This window comes from Elaeis guineensis, chromosome 1, assembly GCF_000442705.2.
Source record: "Elaeis guineensis isolate ETL-2024a chromosome 1, EG11, whole genome shotgun sequence".
Lineage (NCBI taxonomy): Eukaryota > Viridiplantae > Streptophyta > Magnoliopsida > Arecales > Arecaceae > Elaeis > Elaeis guineensis.
In genome coordinates, this window is record NC_025993.2 from 30077365 (window position 1) to 30095006 (window position 17642).

The 17642-nt window shown below is 35.1% G+C and overlaps 2 protein-coding genes across 2 annotated transcripts; one reads left to right on the forward strand and one right to left on the reverse strand.

Annotated features, from left to right (window-relative positions):
* LOC105032853 (uricase-2 isozyme 2) lies at positions 1-5209 on the forward strand. Its single transcript, XM_010907432.4, has 8 exons — positions 1-256; positions 377-469; positions 575-650; positions 1353-1462; positions 3250-3341; positions 3847-4020; positions 4125-4218; positions 4908-5209. The coding sequence occupies exons 1-8, from the start codon at positions 53-55 to the stop codon at positions 4989-4991; spliced, it is 927 nt and encodes a 308-aa protein (XP_010905734.1). The 5' UTR covers positions 1-52; the 3' UTR covers positions 4992-5209.
* A 1659-nt stretch (positions 5210-6868) lies between these two features.
* On the reverse strand, positions 6869-16336 carry LOC105032854 (nudix hydrolase 26, chloroplastic). Its single transcript, XM_010907434.3, has 6 exons — positions 16085-16336; positions 15950-16000; positions 15037-15129; positions 11580-11674; positions 7330-7444; positions 6869-7225 (listed from the first exon to the last, which is right to left on the reverse strand). Exons 1-6 carry the CDS (start codon positions 16304-16306, stop codon positions 7139-7141), a joined length of 663 nt encoding a protein of 220 aa, XP_010905736.3. The 5' UTR covers positions 16307-16336; the 3' UTR covers positions 6869-7138.
* Positions 16337-17642: the final 1306 nt, after the last annotated feature.

The window sequence follows — 17642 nt, forward strand, 5'->3', positions numbered from 1 at the left end:
TGGCATCTTCACTTCTTCAAAATAGAACGAAAGAAGGGAAGAAATTTTTGCCATGGCCGGGGGTTTCAAGCTCGATCAGAAGCACGGAAAGGCAAGGGTGAGGGTTTCTAGGGTTTGGAGGAGGATCGCTAGCGCCGGCGGTGGTGATGTCATCGTCGAATGGAACGTCAGCGTCAGCCTCGACTCCAATTGCCATCCCGCCTACACCGCCGGCAACAACTCCGCCATCGTCGCCACCGATACCATGAAGAACACGGTAAGCTTCCACCCCTTCTCGTCGATCTGTGTATTATCGTCAGGGCTCGATTCGATGAGCGTGTTTCGGATTTTAATATCTCTAATCGTATAAAAATGTTTGCTTGGTGCGCGATGGAAGGTTTATGCCAAGGCGAAAGAGTGCTCCGAGGTCGTCTCGATGGAGAGCTTCGCTGTTCTTCTCGCAAGGCATTTCACGGCGTTCTATCCAGAGGTGATTTAGCTTTTCTTGTTCTGTTTCCCCTTTATTTTTCCTTTGGTTGTATATTGCTTTCAGGAGAAAAGGAGTGAATTTTTTTTTATCTGTTGTTGATATTAGGTCACGGCTGCCACCGTCAATATTGTTGAGAAGCCTTGGGAGCGTGTGGTGGTGGACGGGCAACCCCATTCACATGGTCTCTGTCTAAATAACCCTCTTTTGCTAATTTTTGGTTTTGCAATGGTTTCAAAATTGAGCAGTGAGAACAGAAATAGCTGTTATTAAATCCCATTTTCAGAGGAAGATCCCTTCCATGTTGGGGAAATCAAGTAAAAGGTGATACTTTATATAATGGTGATAACATGAAGCCATAAGTAAGTCTGTTTTATGGTTATAATTAAGAGTTTTGATCTTAAGTTGGCAAGGATGCATTTTTGTGGCACAGAGGTGAAAATACTAAATCAAATCTTCCCTTCGTTCTTATAATTTTATTTGGTCCTGCCCATAGCCTAGAAGTTGGGTTTCGGTGTCTCCAGATCTGTTTGATTGGCTTATATCTTTAATTTAAGGATCTCTATCATTGAATGCATGAGCGGTGGAATTGAGACTGTTTTCTAGAAGATTGAGAAGATCGAATCTTGTTCGTAATTTTGTGCACTTAATAGCTTCTTTTTTATGCCTGGTCAGCTAACGTTAGTAGCTTTCACATGCATGGCAGCTGGCAGAAGTTATATCATCTCAAGTCTATGTTTAAAAATATTCAGGCTAATATTTTGCTTCCAGATTTCCCTGTTCTCTATTATTTGCAGTGCTAACCCATAGCCGTCTGTTTAAATTCGCCAGCACAAAGTGTGGTCAAAGTGCACTCTCTAATTTATAATTGGTTGTTCACCTACAGGATTTAAACTTGGGTCTGAGAAGCATATGACTGAAGTAACAGTGAGCAAGTTTGGTGCTTTGAGCATAACCTCAGGAGTTCAAGGATTGGCCCTACTAAAAACAACGAAGGTAGCATGCTTACTGATAACCTTTTTTTAATCTTTTTAATGTCATTATAATATGCATTGTCAGTGGATTAGCTTTCACGTGACAAAAAGAAAAGCTGAGAGCTACCAACAGTGTCATGTTTCGAGATAATTAAGTTATATAAGCATCTATGAGTAGGCAAGTATTTACTTTACCTAAATATCACATGTACCTAGCACCTACTTTCAAGTACAATTTTTGGATCATTCCTAATGAGGACTATATAAATAAAGAGGTAGGACTTTCAGAAATGGAATTAAGTATTAGAAAGGGTAGAAAGAAATTTTTGCTTACTTGAATCCACGCCAGACTTGGCAATCCTTTTATTTCTTGTTTATGTTGGTGGATGCAATTCTGCATTCTTATTTATCTTGTTCTTTTGTCATTAATATAACTCAACTTTGACACCTCTTTAGATTGTGCAGATATTTTTATGAATTAACAACTAAGATTGCATTTGTTGAATGTAATCAAGTAGCATGTTTCTGAAACCATATGGAGCTTCGATATAATAAAATATGATTGTATTCCAAGTTAGGAGTTCTTTTACAAGGCTGTGAACTAATCTCAGCTTCCATGCATATCTTAATTTTGCCTAGGCAATTTACCAAATGATTATATTTCTATTTCAGTTAATGCACACTTCTAGGATTTTTTTCACGGAGCCTTAAGAAGCTGCAACCTCCAATCAATCTGCTATAAGTTCTTTGATGTTTCATTATCCAGATAGTTGGTCAGGTCTTGGTTGCATCAAAATTGGTTAGGACTGGGTCTCAATCAATTCTTGGTTGATCAAATTTATGCAGTCCTCCATCTATGGAGTTTCTTTAGGTTTTTGTTAATCTGACTTTGGTCATGTAAAGGAGGTTTGTGTGCATGGCTAGTGTTGTATCTACTCTGCATTCCACATTTCTATCTATGGGCTATAAATTCCCTTGACTTTCCTCTGTATGCCTACCACAAGAATGAAAAATGGGATCTGCATCTCCACCATGCAACATGAGAATTAGTGTTTGAGTATGACATGCTTTATAAAGTCTTTTTTTACTCACTTTATGGAATTACAATCATCACCAAGTTTTACACTATCAAGATTCCTTCACCAGTACTTTTCTGAAACCTTTTCTTTTCTCTTTCTTTGTTTCTTTTCCTCTTCTTTTCTGTTTTCTTTCTTGGGTGATCGTTTCATAGAAATGACCCAAAGCTTGGACATGGAACCTCCTCCCAGTGGAAGAGGCTGTGTAACCACTGGATCATATTCCTTTTTGTCACTCTTTAGAAACATTCTTGTCTGCTATCAGTTGCTTCCTAGTGTACAATCACAATAAAATGCTGTGGTTTATTAGTTCATGCTTGTGGAAAATATAGGAAATCATTCCTGGAATAATGTCAAGTATGGATTTGCTTCTTGGTACTGGATTCTCTTAAAGAATTGGTGAACATCCACTTCAATACAGAACTTGGCAAGGCACGACAATCATATGTCTTGGAAAGGGATCAAAAGACCTGCTTAATGTGGGGCCATTCTTTTAAAGAGTATACAGAATGGTTGTGCTAAGTTTGCTTTGGCCATCCCCTTGGAATGGGTCTTATTGGTATTACATACAGATGTTCCCTGGGTACCTTCTTCTCTGTTTTAAAATTTTTCCAATTCAATCTTGTATAAGATACTTCCACATCTATAAATATCTATAGAAATTTATGGGATGTAAAATTTTATAAAGACATATCACTGAATTTAGTAATCGTTTTCCTTTGTTTACATGCAGTCAGGTTTTGAAGGGTTTGTAAGGGACAATTACACGCTTCTTCCAGAAACAAGGGAAAGAATGGTAGCAACAGAAGTCACTGCTTCTTGGAGGTCTTATCTTATCCTTTAAAGACGCATCTATCCAAGATAGAAGTCCTAGTTATTTCTTGTTGGTCTGTCCATTGTTTTTGGATCATCAGTTTGGCTTTTTATGTTACCAAAATGCTCGGCTAAGAATATAACTTTGCTTTTCTGTGCCACTATTGTATGGATTCGGAAATGGAATTGCAAAATTTTCAATGTCAAACAAGACAACTTTCTTTTGTGTGTATTAGAAAGAAACGTATTTCACAGAATTTGCTACCAACACACTACAAGGTTATTGGTATTGTTCGTGAAATTAATGAGACACAAGGAGTCGACAAAACCTATCCAGTCATAAAACATATTTTACCAAGAGTCAGCAAAAGCTGGCATGTGAAACCACTAATTGACTAATTAAACCCTGCCTATACGTTCTTCTACTTCTATATTATTGTTCTAATTCTTGCTTACTCTGAGAGCTGCTTATCCAAAGGGTGACAAAATTTTGTGATTTTGCTTATTGCGCATGCAGGTATCCTTTTGAACATGTTTCCGATATTCCTGCTAAGCCATTTTGTTTCACAGAAAGATACGAAGGTGTGAAGAAAGTTCTGGTTGATACCTTCTTTGGTCCACCAGATGTGGGAGTTTACAGTCCATCCGTTCAGAACACACTCTTCCTTATGGCAAAAGCTGTTCTGAGCAGGTTGATCTCTTCTTGTTCACAACCCCATCAGTTGTTATGTTTAATGGTATAGTATTTTTGCCAAAACGTTCCCAGCTTAAGCTTTTGTGTCATAATTTTTCCAGGTTCCTTGACATAGTATCAATTCAGCTCAGAATGCCAAACCTCCACTTTTTACCAGTCAATTTATCCAGCAAGGAAAACCCAGACATGGTGAAGGTGAGATATATGGTAATTTTTGCATTATGTTTGGTTTAAAATGTAGACTTGCACTGGAAATAAATTGAAAGAGAGCAGAAAACCATGCACCGCACGTGGTGCAGAAAACCGTGCACCGTGTGCGGTGATTCACTCATGCATGGGCCTGGGCCGTCGGCGGGAAATTTTTTTTTTTTTTTTGCCAGCCCCATGCATGAGCGGCTACTGGTAGTGCACATAGTAGGAATCATTGATTTTAGAATCAGCGATTCTGCTTGATCCTCACCTTTTATTCTTTAACACATCAAGTTTCTAAAATTACAATGATCATCAATGTTGTTGATGTCACATCAAAATGTCTACACACCCATAAAAGTAGCAGGAATATTCACATAAACCGTAAACTAAAGAATAAGCACTGCTTGTTTGAAACACACAGCATGATAACTGTTGCCATGTGCTCACACACATTTTTTACACAATACGATGGGGATGGAAAGGCTATTTTGCCCTTTATTGTTCTTTCATTTTCATCTCTAGCAGGCTGATGCATTTCACAATAATACTTGAGTTCCACAAAACCTTGATGTTAAAAGTTTAAACCATAAAAAGCTATGACATTTTGGAGTTCTTTTTTTTTTTTTTTGAAAAAAAAAAAGGTCGTGGTGGAAGGAATGACACTTTTAACATTCTATTTTGATACCTTGCAGTTTGCTGATGATGTCTATATGCCGACTGATGAGCCACATGGTACCATAGAAGCAACACTGAGCCGCACCATGTCCAAGATGTAGACATTGATGGCGGCCCTTTATTGAACACTAAATTGCTACATGACTGATGTTGTATGGTCACCTGCTTCTCTTTGGGATTTAGAGATTACATCAATTTAATAATGCTTTATATTGAAGGGTGAGATCTCATCCACACTTGGTTAAGACAATACCAGGGGCCACCCCCCGCAAACCATATGCAGATTTGGATAAAATAACGTCACCGTAAATATTTTCAACTCTCAAGTTTTTGAACTATTATAAGCATTATGATTCTTTATTTTTTGAGATAAGTATTGCAATATTGAACCATGGAGTTCTTATCCAATGGCATACGGCTCATGCCCAATTATTTTAGTAATGTGGTCATTGGTGCCAGATCAGCGCTTCACACACACCACCATTAATATTTATAGTTTATTTTCAAAAGAAATTAGCTGCGAGAAGCTTAGCTTATTTTTAGACTCGTTTATATAAAAACTGGAGGAAATATTCCCTTCCCGATGCTGTCATCCGCCCAGGCATTTGGTCTGCCTCTACTACTATTATTTCTTTAACAATGCTGTGATAAGTCAGAAAAAAGATGCAAAATCGCTCAGTTCCCTGCATCATTCATCGCGGTTCACTATGTGGCAGTGCCTTTTTTTTGTTTGGATTTACAATTTTGGGTTTCTAAATTTTTCCCCCAGTCCATGGTATTATAACTATTCTAAAATAGTTATAATGGTATTATTTAGATAATGGTATTATAACTATTTTAACGGTATTATAACTATTTTCTTGGTCACCTTATTTTATAACTTGATTAAATTTTTTGGGGTTACACTTTCAAATGTTACAAAAAAGCAAACAATTATATTATGGGTTTAGATTCTATCTTTTGTGTGAAAAAAATGATTGAACTTCTTTTGGATCACACCATGCACAGCTCTCAAAACACTCCAATCAAGCACCAATCATATTTAATAGTTGATGTTGCAAAAGAGGATGAATCATTCTAACGAAAGATGCAATTCGACCCTTGATATTATGGGCTCATTCTTTTATAGATAAAAAAATTATTTATTTAAAAATTTATATTTTTTTAAATAAATATTTCACATGCAATATTTAAATAGAAAAATAATTTATTTATATACTTTTACATGTAGAAAAGTAATTTCAAAATCTATTATCCATATTTTTTTGCATTACTATTTTTTTAGATAAGTTATTAAAATTTATCTATATTTTTCATAATACTCTTTATATTTTTTAAATTTGGAGAGAGTGGATAACTGAATTATTGAGCATTAAAAAAATGAAGACATTGAAAATAAAAATAAGATATTTTAAAAATAAAATTAAATATCTATTTTACTAGCTGATGGAAAAATGATTTAATCATCTCTAATTAGATAAGCTTTTCTTCTCATTTTTTGGATAAATGCTATGCATAAAAAATAACTTATCCATCTTGAAGAGTGTAAAAATATGAATAAGTTAATCAATGAGAAAGTTACCAACTTTCTCATGATATTTACCAATAAAAGAATGGACACTATAAGGATCTTGGACAAATTCCTCCTAGACCATTAGTGCAACATGTAGATTGAGCACATGTGAAGGCTGGAAGAACAACTCGAGGAACTCGATCCTCGCCCAATAATTGTTCAAAAAAAAAGTATGCTATGGAATTAGCAACTTGCTCACCTAAAGCCTCTTCAATGGTTGAATGAATATGTCAGCATACAAATATAGAAGAGTTAAGAGAACCAAATATATTTCGATGATGAATGCTGTCAGAGTACTGATATATAAGCAGAGGACAGCTGTTATGCTTGAATGCCAGTTCCATATCCAAACAGGGCAGCAGAAATTTTATCAGAGAAAATATAACAAAAAGGACACAACTGGCAGAGCATAATTAATGTGATCCAATTTATTCACCTCAATATCTAGTGAGGCAATGGTTTATGATGAAAAATTTTGACCACACCAAGCAGTTTGACATAATTTTCAAAATGGAGAATTTAATCCATAAGTAACCACCACATCAAGTGACATCAAAGAGTAAATGATCCGCGATGCAGGCCATGTAATATACTAAGATATGGCTGAATTGATGTGCAGGTGCTGGTCTACGTCCACTCAGTTTTCTCAAGAAAGGCAGTTGAATCAGAGACTATCTATACTTGTGCAGCTGAATCTGGCTGCAAATGGGAGCTGAAAAACTTCAGAACATCCTCATAGACGGGTTTCTTAAAATCCACTGCCTGCTCGAAATTTTTAGAGGTGGAAAGTATCAGATTGCAAGTCCTCTATCTTTTCATATTTTTCAGGAAATGAGAGAAGCAATAAAAGGGTCAAGATTACCCACGAGTTCAATTACTTGCTGTGGTGTCATCCATGACCATTCCGCAAATTCTGGCTTTTCAGATCCATCACCAGAAAGATTTATCTCTTCCTCTTTTCCAGTAAATCTAAATAAAAACCTACATACCAATACAGGAACCAGCTAGATCAACAGTGAGAAATATGACTGAGGCTTGAACAGTAAGTTTGATTAACATTATCTGCAGTGCCTATAGTTTCAATATATACCAAATTAAAATTTAATGAAATATGAACAGGATGATTGAAGCTTCAAAGTGAGAAATATGACCAAGTCTTGAACAGTAAGTTTGATTAACATTATCTGCAGTACCTATAGTTTCAATTTACACCTAATTATAATTTAATGAAATATGAACAGGATGATTCAAGCTTCAAATTGTTTATTCTTGAAGAACCTGATCTGCCAATATGTATGCTTAAATACAATCCCAAGAGAGGTGACAAAACAGTCTGGAGAAAATGAGAAAGAAATTAAACAAAATTGAAGACAAAAAGACTTCAGATGCCAGTTTCACTATTGGTACATCTTGGTGATAATGAAAAATTTATCAATATGAAATAAAATGAAAAAAAAAAAAGTCAAACAAATTACTGCTGCATGAAAGTTACTTTTGCCCTAAAAGAGTGCCCATTTAACATAGGTATCCTTTTTATAAATTTAATACGATTTACTGATAGTCATCCACTTGTATTACACATGGACCTATTTCTACTCAAATATGCATAATGGGAGGAACTAATAGTATTCAGACAAACTATTTGGACACACTTCATCTTTCTAGGCTTCCCTAAGAAGGATGTGACAGAAAATAGTTGTAGTGACTTAATTTACATCCTGTATTCTCTAAGTAAAACAATTCCAGAAAAATCTTTTCCTTCTAATGCTTCAGACAAAGCTGACCTTTTTCTTTTATCCCTTTAATTTGAGTCCAATTAGTTGTCCTTGTATCTTCGTCAAGGGTTGAGAAATGTGATGGTATTAAGAAATTTGTGTAATATATGGTTACTTTTGAACATGAAAAAGTGATGTGTCCATCGTTATAATCAGGCAACATTTTAAACATGAAAGTTGTACGATCATGACCCAAACATAGAAAATGACTCTGCCTTCACATTATATATATCTTTTTTGAGACCTGCTCAAGGGGCTGCATTCTCTCAGGAAATTTATGAACTTCTCAAGACAACTTCTTTAACCTGATTGGTGCATCCTCATGCATCTGTGAAGCAACTATATCAACAACATGATCATAGTACACAGCTTATTTCTTGTTTAGGATGAGTAAATATATCATATGGCAATTACTTTTCAATAAAATAAGAAAAAAAAAAAAAAGAAAATTCTGCATCAATATTTTATCTTATATGAATAAGCTCATTCTGATTTTCTAACATCAACCACCATGATAATATTCACTGATTTTGTAGAACTTGGACATCATGAGGCCCTTCCTAGCGTCCTCTCCCCGTGGTACCTTTGCATCAAACATAAAGAGAATTTCAAGAATTTAAGCCCCCGTCAAAATGAAAGGGTACCACTAGTATCATACCATTCTGACATGAAACCAAGACCAAAGGCATCTGCAATGCACCAATTCGCTTGAACTAGGACGTCCCAACCGTTGAGGTCCATCCTAGTTGAATCCTGACACGCAAGACACACTGGGATTGTTGAGATAGACCAGAACACAATTATCATCTACTTTTCTTTTCTTTTTCTTGGTTGTTTCAGTATGTCCCAAACCAATGCTGCATCGTCCTAAAAGCAAACAATGATGGGGCCCAGTATCAAGACTTAAACCTATTACCATACACAAGGATGACAAGCATGTCATGTTTATTGGATTCATATATCTATACATATTTGGATCTCAAATTATACCACTTGCAATATCGTTGGGACAGACCAAGACGCAATTGTCTTCTATTTTTCTTTTCTTCTTATTGTTGTTATTGGTTGTTTCAGTTGTCCCAAACCAATGCCATATCATCCCAAAAGTAAACTGGGATTGGACCTAGTACTGAGATTTCAACCCATGGATGATTTAATTCCTGTAAGCAAGAAGGACCAACCATGTGATGCAGGAGCATCTCTTTGGTCCATAGATTGATAAAAAAAAAAAAAGTCAGCAGTCCAAGAGTCCTGATTTATTTGGTTTAGAAATTGTTTGAGTTTGGATTATGCATTTTATTAATTAATGCATTTTAGGTAGGAAAGTAATCAAGAGTCCAAGAGTCCTAGCATGAACAGTATGCTCTACAGTAAGCATGATCTCTTAGGAGTCCTAGTAAGATTCAAATAGGAAGATATTAGTTGGATTTCAAGAGGATTTTTTTCCACATTTATGGAAGACCCAGATGACTCGAACTAGGAATTTTCTAGAGGACTGATAAAGTCTATAAAGAGTCCAGAAGGACTATTGAAAAAAAAAAAATAATGGTACACTTACGAAGGGAAAGATAAACCTTTTTGGCCAAGGTTCGGTTGTCTCCTCCTCTCTCCCCTCTCGTGTACTTCTTCTCCCATATCTTTTCTTATTACTCTCTCTTCTTCCTCTTTTATTTCTATTTTATTATTCTTTCTTCTAATTATTGTTGACTGTTGATTTTGCTTAATTTTATATCTCAACAAATTAAGCATTTCCATATTATGATTTATTTGATTAATATATCAATCTGTTTAATCTAAGATCTACATTGATTCCTCTCTTGGTGTTTTATTGAATTCTACAAATTTCTGTGCTCAATATTTACTATAATCTGGTTTAAAATCTACAGCAGACCTTTCAATTGACCTCTAAATTCCTTGTTCCTTTCTCACCAGCTCCTCACTCAAAAACCCTAGACAGAATTCTTTGTAATACCATTTGCTGATAAATTCGGTTCTATCATTTGTTGTCCTGTTCTTATAACTTTGGCAACAAGCATTAGAACTGTTTTACACCCTAAAACATCTTATGCCTAGGGTCTTTTTTAACACAATGCAGGCCAACCCTAAGTGACCCTGCATCACCATGTCATGTTTATAGGACCTCAAACTATAACCATCTGAAAGAAAATAAACTTCCCAAGATCAACTGAGTATTTACTAATTTAGATGAAAATTTTAAATTTTTGTGCAGAATCAAAAATTTATATATTTTTTATACCTTGACCAAATTCACAACTAAATAATGACATTTCTTTACATCACCGAAAAGTTTCACTTAATTTGCGAAAACTCTCAGCTATGTTCTCAATTGAGATAGATACAGACTTTAAGAAATACAAATGAACCATACATATTGAATGAATGCAAATTGATTAGAAATCTGCTTTTCAAATATCTCTTTTTTCACACAGATGGCTATACTTGTCTAGACTATGGCCAACTTGACTAGAGACATGCTTGATCACCTGCCTGTAGGACATTGCTGTAGTTAGCTATTACTCTTGCAAGCAAGAAACCGAAAATAAAAAGATGTAGATTGAAAATATTAAACAGACAGATGTCAAGAGCAGTATGACTGTTATACTTCAACAAAATTGCTGCTAAAATATTTTTGCATGATCAATAGATCCTTAAATGAGTAAGAAGTACTCTAACAAATTCTTCTTCTGAATTATAGAACCCTTCAGAAATTCTCCTCAAGAGGTGCATTCTATCATTCAATTCTCCATGACAAGAATGAATTTTATGAATGGATTTGTTTGGACTACCGAATCCTTGATTTTTGGCCATCGTGACTACTTAATACCATTTAGAATGATTTGAGGGATTGGAATACCATTTTACATGGTAAGCCCTCTAACCTAGTTTTGAAACACAAGGAGGTCAATAAAACTCTCAATAAAAATTCTAAACCACTTAGATGAGCTAGTCAAACAAATCTTAATTCAACAAAGCTTTTAGCAAAAGTTGCTGAGCTTGTGTTATGATATAATGAAAGAAGTAACTTCAACTTCACAGTTGGCTGGTGGGAGGGGCAAAATCAAGAAGAAAAGGAAGGAAAGAAATGGTGCATGAAACCATAATGCCCATGCAAGAAAGTAACCTATAAGCAATTTTCCATAATCTTACACATTCATGATAAAAAACTGCTCTTGCGAGTATCAAACGATTAGCAATGAACTTATTAAACTAACTTGTATAGATTGTACAAGGCTTGCTGAGAATGATTGTTATTAATATTTCCTTCCAACTGAATATTTGCTATATGCTTATGAACAATGAGGTCAGACCAAGATGCTTACCACTTTTGTGCCTGACCTTTCCAATCCGATCCCCATTGTTTGTTTAGTTTTTCTCTTACTTCTGGAGGGAAATCATACGTTAACCAATAAGGAACCTGCATCAAAAGTTAAGACAATAAAGTAACCAATTACCACCAATGAGAGAGAAATTAGTGCCTCGGATAATGATAGTTTTTTTTGTGTAACTTCATATATTCTATCAATATAAATTTTTAAAACTAAGGCTAATAGGCATTACGTATTGTAAGTTGAACTGAGAAATAAGAAAAACAATTGTAGTGATATATGATGTGATTAAACATAGCAAAGAGAAGAAATGAATTGATTAACACCCATGGGACAACAAGTGGCAATTCATTAACCTTATCTTGCTATAAGTGAAAAAGGGCACAGAACAGTCTTTTTTTTTTTTCTGGGTGGGGTGGGGGGGGGGGACAAAAGAGGTTTCAACAAAAAAAATATATATTTTTTCAAGAGATATTGTTAAACTTTCTCTATATTAAGACTATAGCAGGAAAAGAAAAAGTTTTACTAGGAACATTATGTATATTTTATGTTGGTAACATGTTTATTATGAGATTTAGCAAATATTATGTTAAGTTTTTCAATGATCTCATGTCTAATTATTATAATTTATTATGTTAAACATCTTACAACTCCCTTTCTTTACCTAGACTCTACCTTATGCTTGGTTAGAGTTATGAGAGGGAGGATGGATGGGATTGGAAGGATAGATGGCCCCCATCCACCATTCTTTCAGAAAAATCTTAGACAAGATGAATGAAAAGGATTATCCATCCACCTTGGCACACCAATTTGAATGCTCCCAAATTGGGAGCATGCAAGAAAAGATAGATAGAGCATGTAAGGGACGGGTTTCTACATGGACAAAACTTTTTTTTTTTGACAAAACCAAAATGCTTCTTTCCTTTTTCATTCATTTTACTTATATATATTTTTTATTTTACCTATACCATTACTCCTATAATATTAAATTTTATTACTAGCTATTTTGATTTTAGTACATCATTTCCATAATTTTAGTGCATCATTTCCTTTTTTATTTATATTCACTATTGTTTAGTTAATTATTTGTATAAAATTAATTAACTATTTAAATTAAATTATAAATTAATTAGTTATTTACATAATTGATATATATAATTAAATCATATATAATTAATTTATTAAATTATTTATTAAATTAAAATTAAATATTTATATAATTATAAATTATAAAGATTATAAGTTTATATATTATCTTACTTCGTTAGCATAGATGAGTGTCATAAATTGATAATAATAATATTTTTTTTATCAAAGGATAATTTAGTAAAAAAAATATCATATAAATATCATCTATCCTTCCTTTCAATACTTCTATACCAAACAAAAGATAAAATCATTCGCATCCATCCATTCATGTTTCACCAAACACATAAGAGGATGGATGGAAAACCCATCCTTACTCCCCTATCCATCCTTCAATCCATCATCATACCAAACAGAAGGCTAGTGTCCACCTTGAAAAACATGTCAGATAAGTATCTGCAAATCAGATATGCTTCAAAATGTCACATGCTTATGAAATTCTTTAGTTGCATTTTTTTCACATGTCAATTGAAAATTGGTCCTTCAAACTACTAGCCGAACCCACCATTATGATGTTCAAAGATTTTGTAATTTCTAGAATTTCACTGTGTTACTCTTACAATTTGGTTGAGGAAGGTATTAAAATAACTATTAAACATGTCATGTTTCTTGTATCCTTGAGCTAAGTTTTTTAGATAAAGAATATATTCAGTATAACTCCTTATCAAGCAATATTTAGTATTTTCTATAATGAAATATTTAACAAACATTGAATGCATAAAATTTGGCCTTTTCTCTTTATATCTACCTATCTCTGCCTCTCTTTTTTTTTCCCCTTCTTGCCAAGTCAAACACTCAGATACATGTTTGAATCCAATTCTCATGACTGTGTCCATGCAAATTTGAACCCGTCTCTCCTCTTTTGCTCCATGTGCATGGATTACACATCTCATGTCCCAAGAATTTGTAGCACACTTCTACTAAGTTGCATAGGAAAAAATAGCCCCCACTTTCTTCATGGTTCACATTTCTAATTATAATGTAATTTTTTTCTTTTATATACATAGCTATCCTGTACACATTCATAAAGATACCATACATAGGCCTCCTATCCACATTCACTACACAAACCACTTTATAAGGCCACTGATTTTACTTAGCTGTATCTGTTTAACTATCTTCATTCCTCACTAAGTTTTTCACAAAGTTAAGATACACTCATCAAACCTTAATAACTATTCATAACGAACAACTAATTCCTTTAGACCACTAAATCCTAATTTATCCTTTCCGTTATTACAACACTAAGTACTTGAATGGACAGGTGTTTTACCAAACCTATGCATGCTTGAAACTTCTCTGGACAATTTTTTAGCATACTAAGTTTTGGTCCTGCCTTTTGAGGAAAACTTATTAGAACACCTATTAGAGCACGGAAAGGCTAACTAAACATAAAAATATTCATATCAACTATTTCCAGATATCATATGGAATCTTTTACTTCTCTAGCAGTAGCACTCAATCATAGACCTCAAACTTACTATAAAACTAGGTTAAACATGTTGACGACATCTAGATCTCAAACTTTCTTACTATAAAACTAGGTTAAATATGCTAACGACATCATTTTTTTTAACCAGAATTGAAGAAAGATATCAATGAATTTACCACAAATTAAAGTTAAATACATCCATGGCACCAGATATTTACATATTTTGCCACTAACCTTATGCAGTCTCATACAAAGAGTGCAACCAACACACTTGGGTACCACCAGATGGCTTTGCCTTTGCTTAAGCTCAAAAGATTGATACAGAGGTAAGGATATAAAAAACAATCAGAAAAGCCTAGAAAATGGACATCAATGTTCAAAAAAACACAAGAGAAAGTATTTGTTTAATGTGAATAACAAATCACACAAGCATTTGTATTTTGTAACCTATGGTAGTAATAGATTTACCTTCATGCAAATGAAAGTACATCAAAAAGTTCTTTAGGAGATTAATGCACTCATACATTCCCTCAACTTAGCATAAGAGTTTCTAAGACAATCTGAGCAATTAGAATCATTATTCTCATTAAGCATAAAAAGTTGCATCTTGCGAGATGACAGCTTCATATATTTCTGTTTCACGCTTGTCCAAATTCACAGACAATTAGATGAAGATAATAAAGACAAGATCATAGAAGATTTTTTTCAAGCTATTACTACATGCAGAGCATCTAAATTTTTTACCCACGCACCCATGCCCGCCCACAGAGCTGCATGAGCATGTACATGCAGATGTTTTCGAGCACACCACACCAAATCAAACTCAAAAATCCCTTCATGCATAAAAATACAAGCAAAAAAGAAAACTCAAACCTCTGCAAGAATCTCTGCTGATGTAACCCCAGTTTCTTCTCTTAGCTCTCTAATAGCAGCAATTCGAGGATCTTCTCCTGGATCCACACCACCCTGCAGCAGATTAGCTAATGTAAATACATCCAATAAATCATAGCATGACTTCCACAATCAACAACCTATCTGATGTAGTGCCCTAATTGTCACTAACGTCCAAGCTGGATAAGATTTTCCAGTAAAGTATTTCTTTTTCAAACCACATCAAAGGATGCTACATGATATATTTAATAAGAGAGACCATCCTCATTACGATGGCTGTTTCCTTCCATTATTCAACGAACAATTATCAGGGCCCATAAGCAAGCATCTGAGGATTTTACAGGTTACCTCAGCTTCCTATCACTTTGCGCCAAGGCCAAGCACAACAACAATTTTGTACTTCAGACGAACCAACAAGAACAACCACCTCCATAGATCCATATATATAAAGTTACAGCACTCAAACATCTACTAGCCTACAAATTACAAATTAATTACAGTGTAACGAACTGTACAACAGGTACAAATAACAACCCCAACACATTTCAAGATCCATATTAACCAATTCCTCAGCCAATCACCACGATACTGAATCACCTACGACCGCTCATTATGCAAACATCCAACCACCAAATTATGTTCTTCTCCTGTTCGAAAAATCACATAAAATCCTAAAGCATGACTGATTAAAAGATATATAGAAGTGCATCATTATTGTACTGATTGGCGTCACCAAAATCAAATGGGGAAGGGTAAAATTACTAACATCCCAATAATAATCTCATCAAAATAACATTTTTAACGTCCAAATATGAGCCATTTAGCATCAATATCAAAGAAACACATAGAAAAAAAAAATCAAGAGAAGGACAACAATAGCAGATGATCAAGTTACCTGAGGCATCTGCCATGCGCCCGGGATATCGAGCCTCGAAGCCGAAAAGATCTACCACAATTAATCAAATCCGAAATCAGAATTCATGAAAAGAAAAGAAAAAAAAGAAGAAAACCCTTAGAATAGAAACAAAACCTTATTAGAAGAATTAATGAGGCAGATGCCGACGTTTCTTCGGTAGCCCTCGGGAGGGGCGTCCATGGAGGCAGCGACGAGCTTCGGGGGCCGCGGGAGTGGCAGGTCCGAAAATCTGACGAAGAAGGGAGGGCAGAACGGGGAAAGGGAGTGATGCTTAGGAAGAGCGGGATAAACGTGGGAGACAGAGAGGAGGAGGGGTCGGCACAGAGATGAAACCATCTCTTCACGTCTAGAATGATGCCCAGGTTGAAGAGGCACCTACCGGGGGCGTGGCGACCGGCAAGCGGGTCGGGTTGTGAAAGTTGGATTGGGTCGGGTTGGGTAAAACGGATTCGGGCCAATTTCTTCAGCCCTGTCCTCTGAGCTGATGGTTGTACGGAAATATCTTTTGTATGTACGAAAATACCCTAATATATTATTTAGTTTTATTTTATTTTATTTAAATATTTTATTTTAAAATATTATTTAGTGCATCCAAGAACCCATCGAAGTGCTGGTGTTTGAAAATAAGTATTAACGAGGCTTTTCCATTGGCAATGAAAAAGGATTGAACATTGAGATTTGATTTAATAAAATGAGTTAGAGTTAAGTATTGGATTTACTTACACATCAAGGATATAAAAATTTATGAAAATAATATTGATATGGAGATTGTCCATCATCCGATCTAATCTTCCCTCCTCGAATTACAGTCGAGCATTTATTGACGATCCGACGAGACTACCTTGGACATCAAAAAGAGATCCAAGATCTAAGGAGAAGCGAAGTTATGTTATTAGCTTCTGTCCAACTCTTAGATCCATATATGCTGACCTCAAGATAGAAATCCAACTGACGATAGAAAATGAAGCCTCAACAATTTGTAGAGGCATCAATACATCCAAGGCAGAGCTTCGACTGTACCCCTACTTCAAGTCATCAACCTATCCAGCCATGCAAACAATTTTGAAAATCTCCCAATAATTTTAAAAACGTGGACACAACCCCTAATTGACATCTATTCCAATAGCCTATCAGATTGTGGCCAAATAGGCTTTAACAACCTATTAAATTCCGACGTAATGGCCTATGGCTCCATCTTTACATAAAAAGATAAAAAGGGGACTTTCAGATAAGTTTGACTCCAGAGAGCAAAAACCATACTCTTATTTTTCTCCTTCCTCCTTCAATTGTTTCCTAAACTTAAAATTGACTTAATCATCAAAGAGTCCCTTGTCAGACACACTCCGATAGTAGACATTGTTTGCAGGTCTATCGACCATCACGAACAACCTCTACCTTTCGAGACACCCGATCAATCTCTAGATGCACCATCCATTGGCGTTTAGTGGCAACAAATTGGTGCACCAGGTAGGGGGAGATAATCAATTCTAAAGGAGAAAATGGTGAGGACATGAGTGTAAAATGCTTTAGCTAATTCTGATCGACATTCATCGCAACGGCATGAACAACCAGCCCCACAAGCTGAGGCTGATTCTTCCCATCCTATCATAGAGTGGACCTACAATAATTTGCTACTCTAGTACAACAAATACAAACTCTCACAACCATCGTC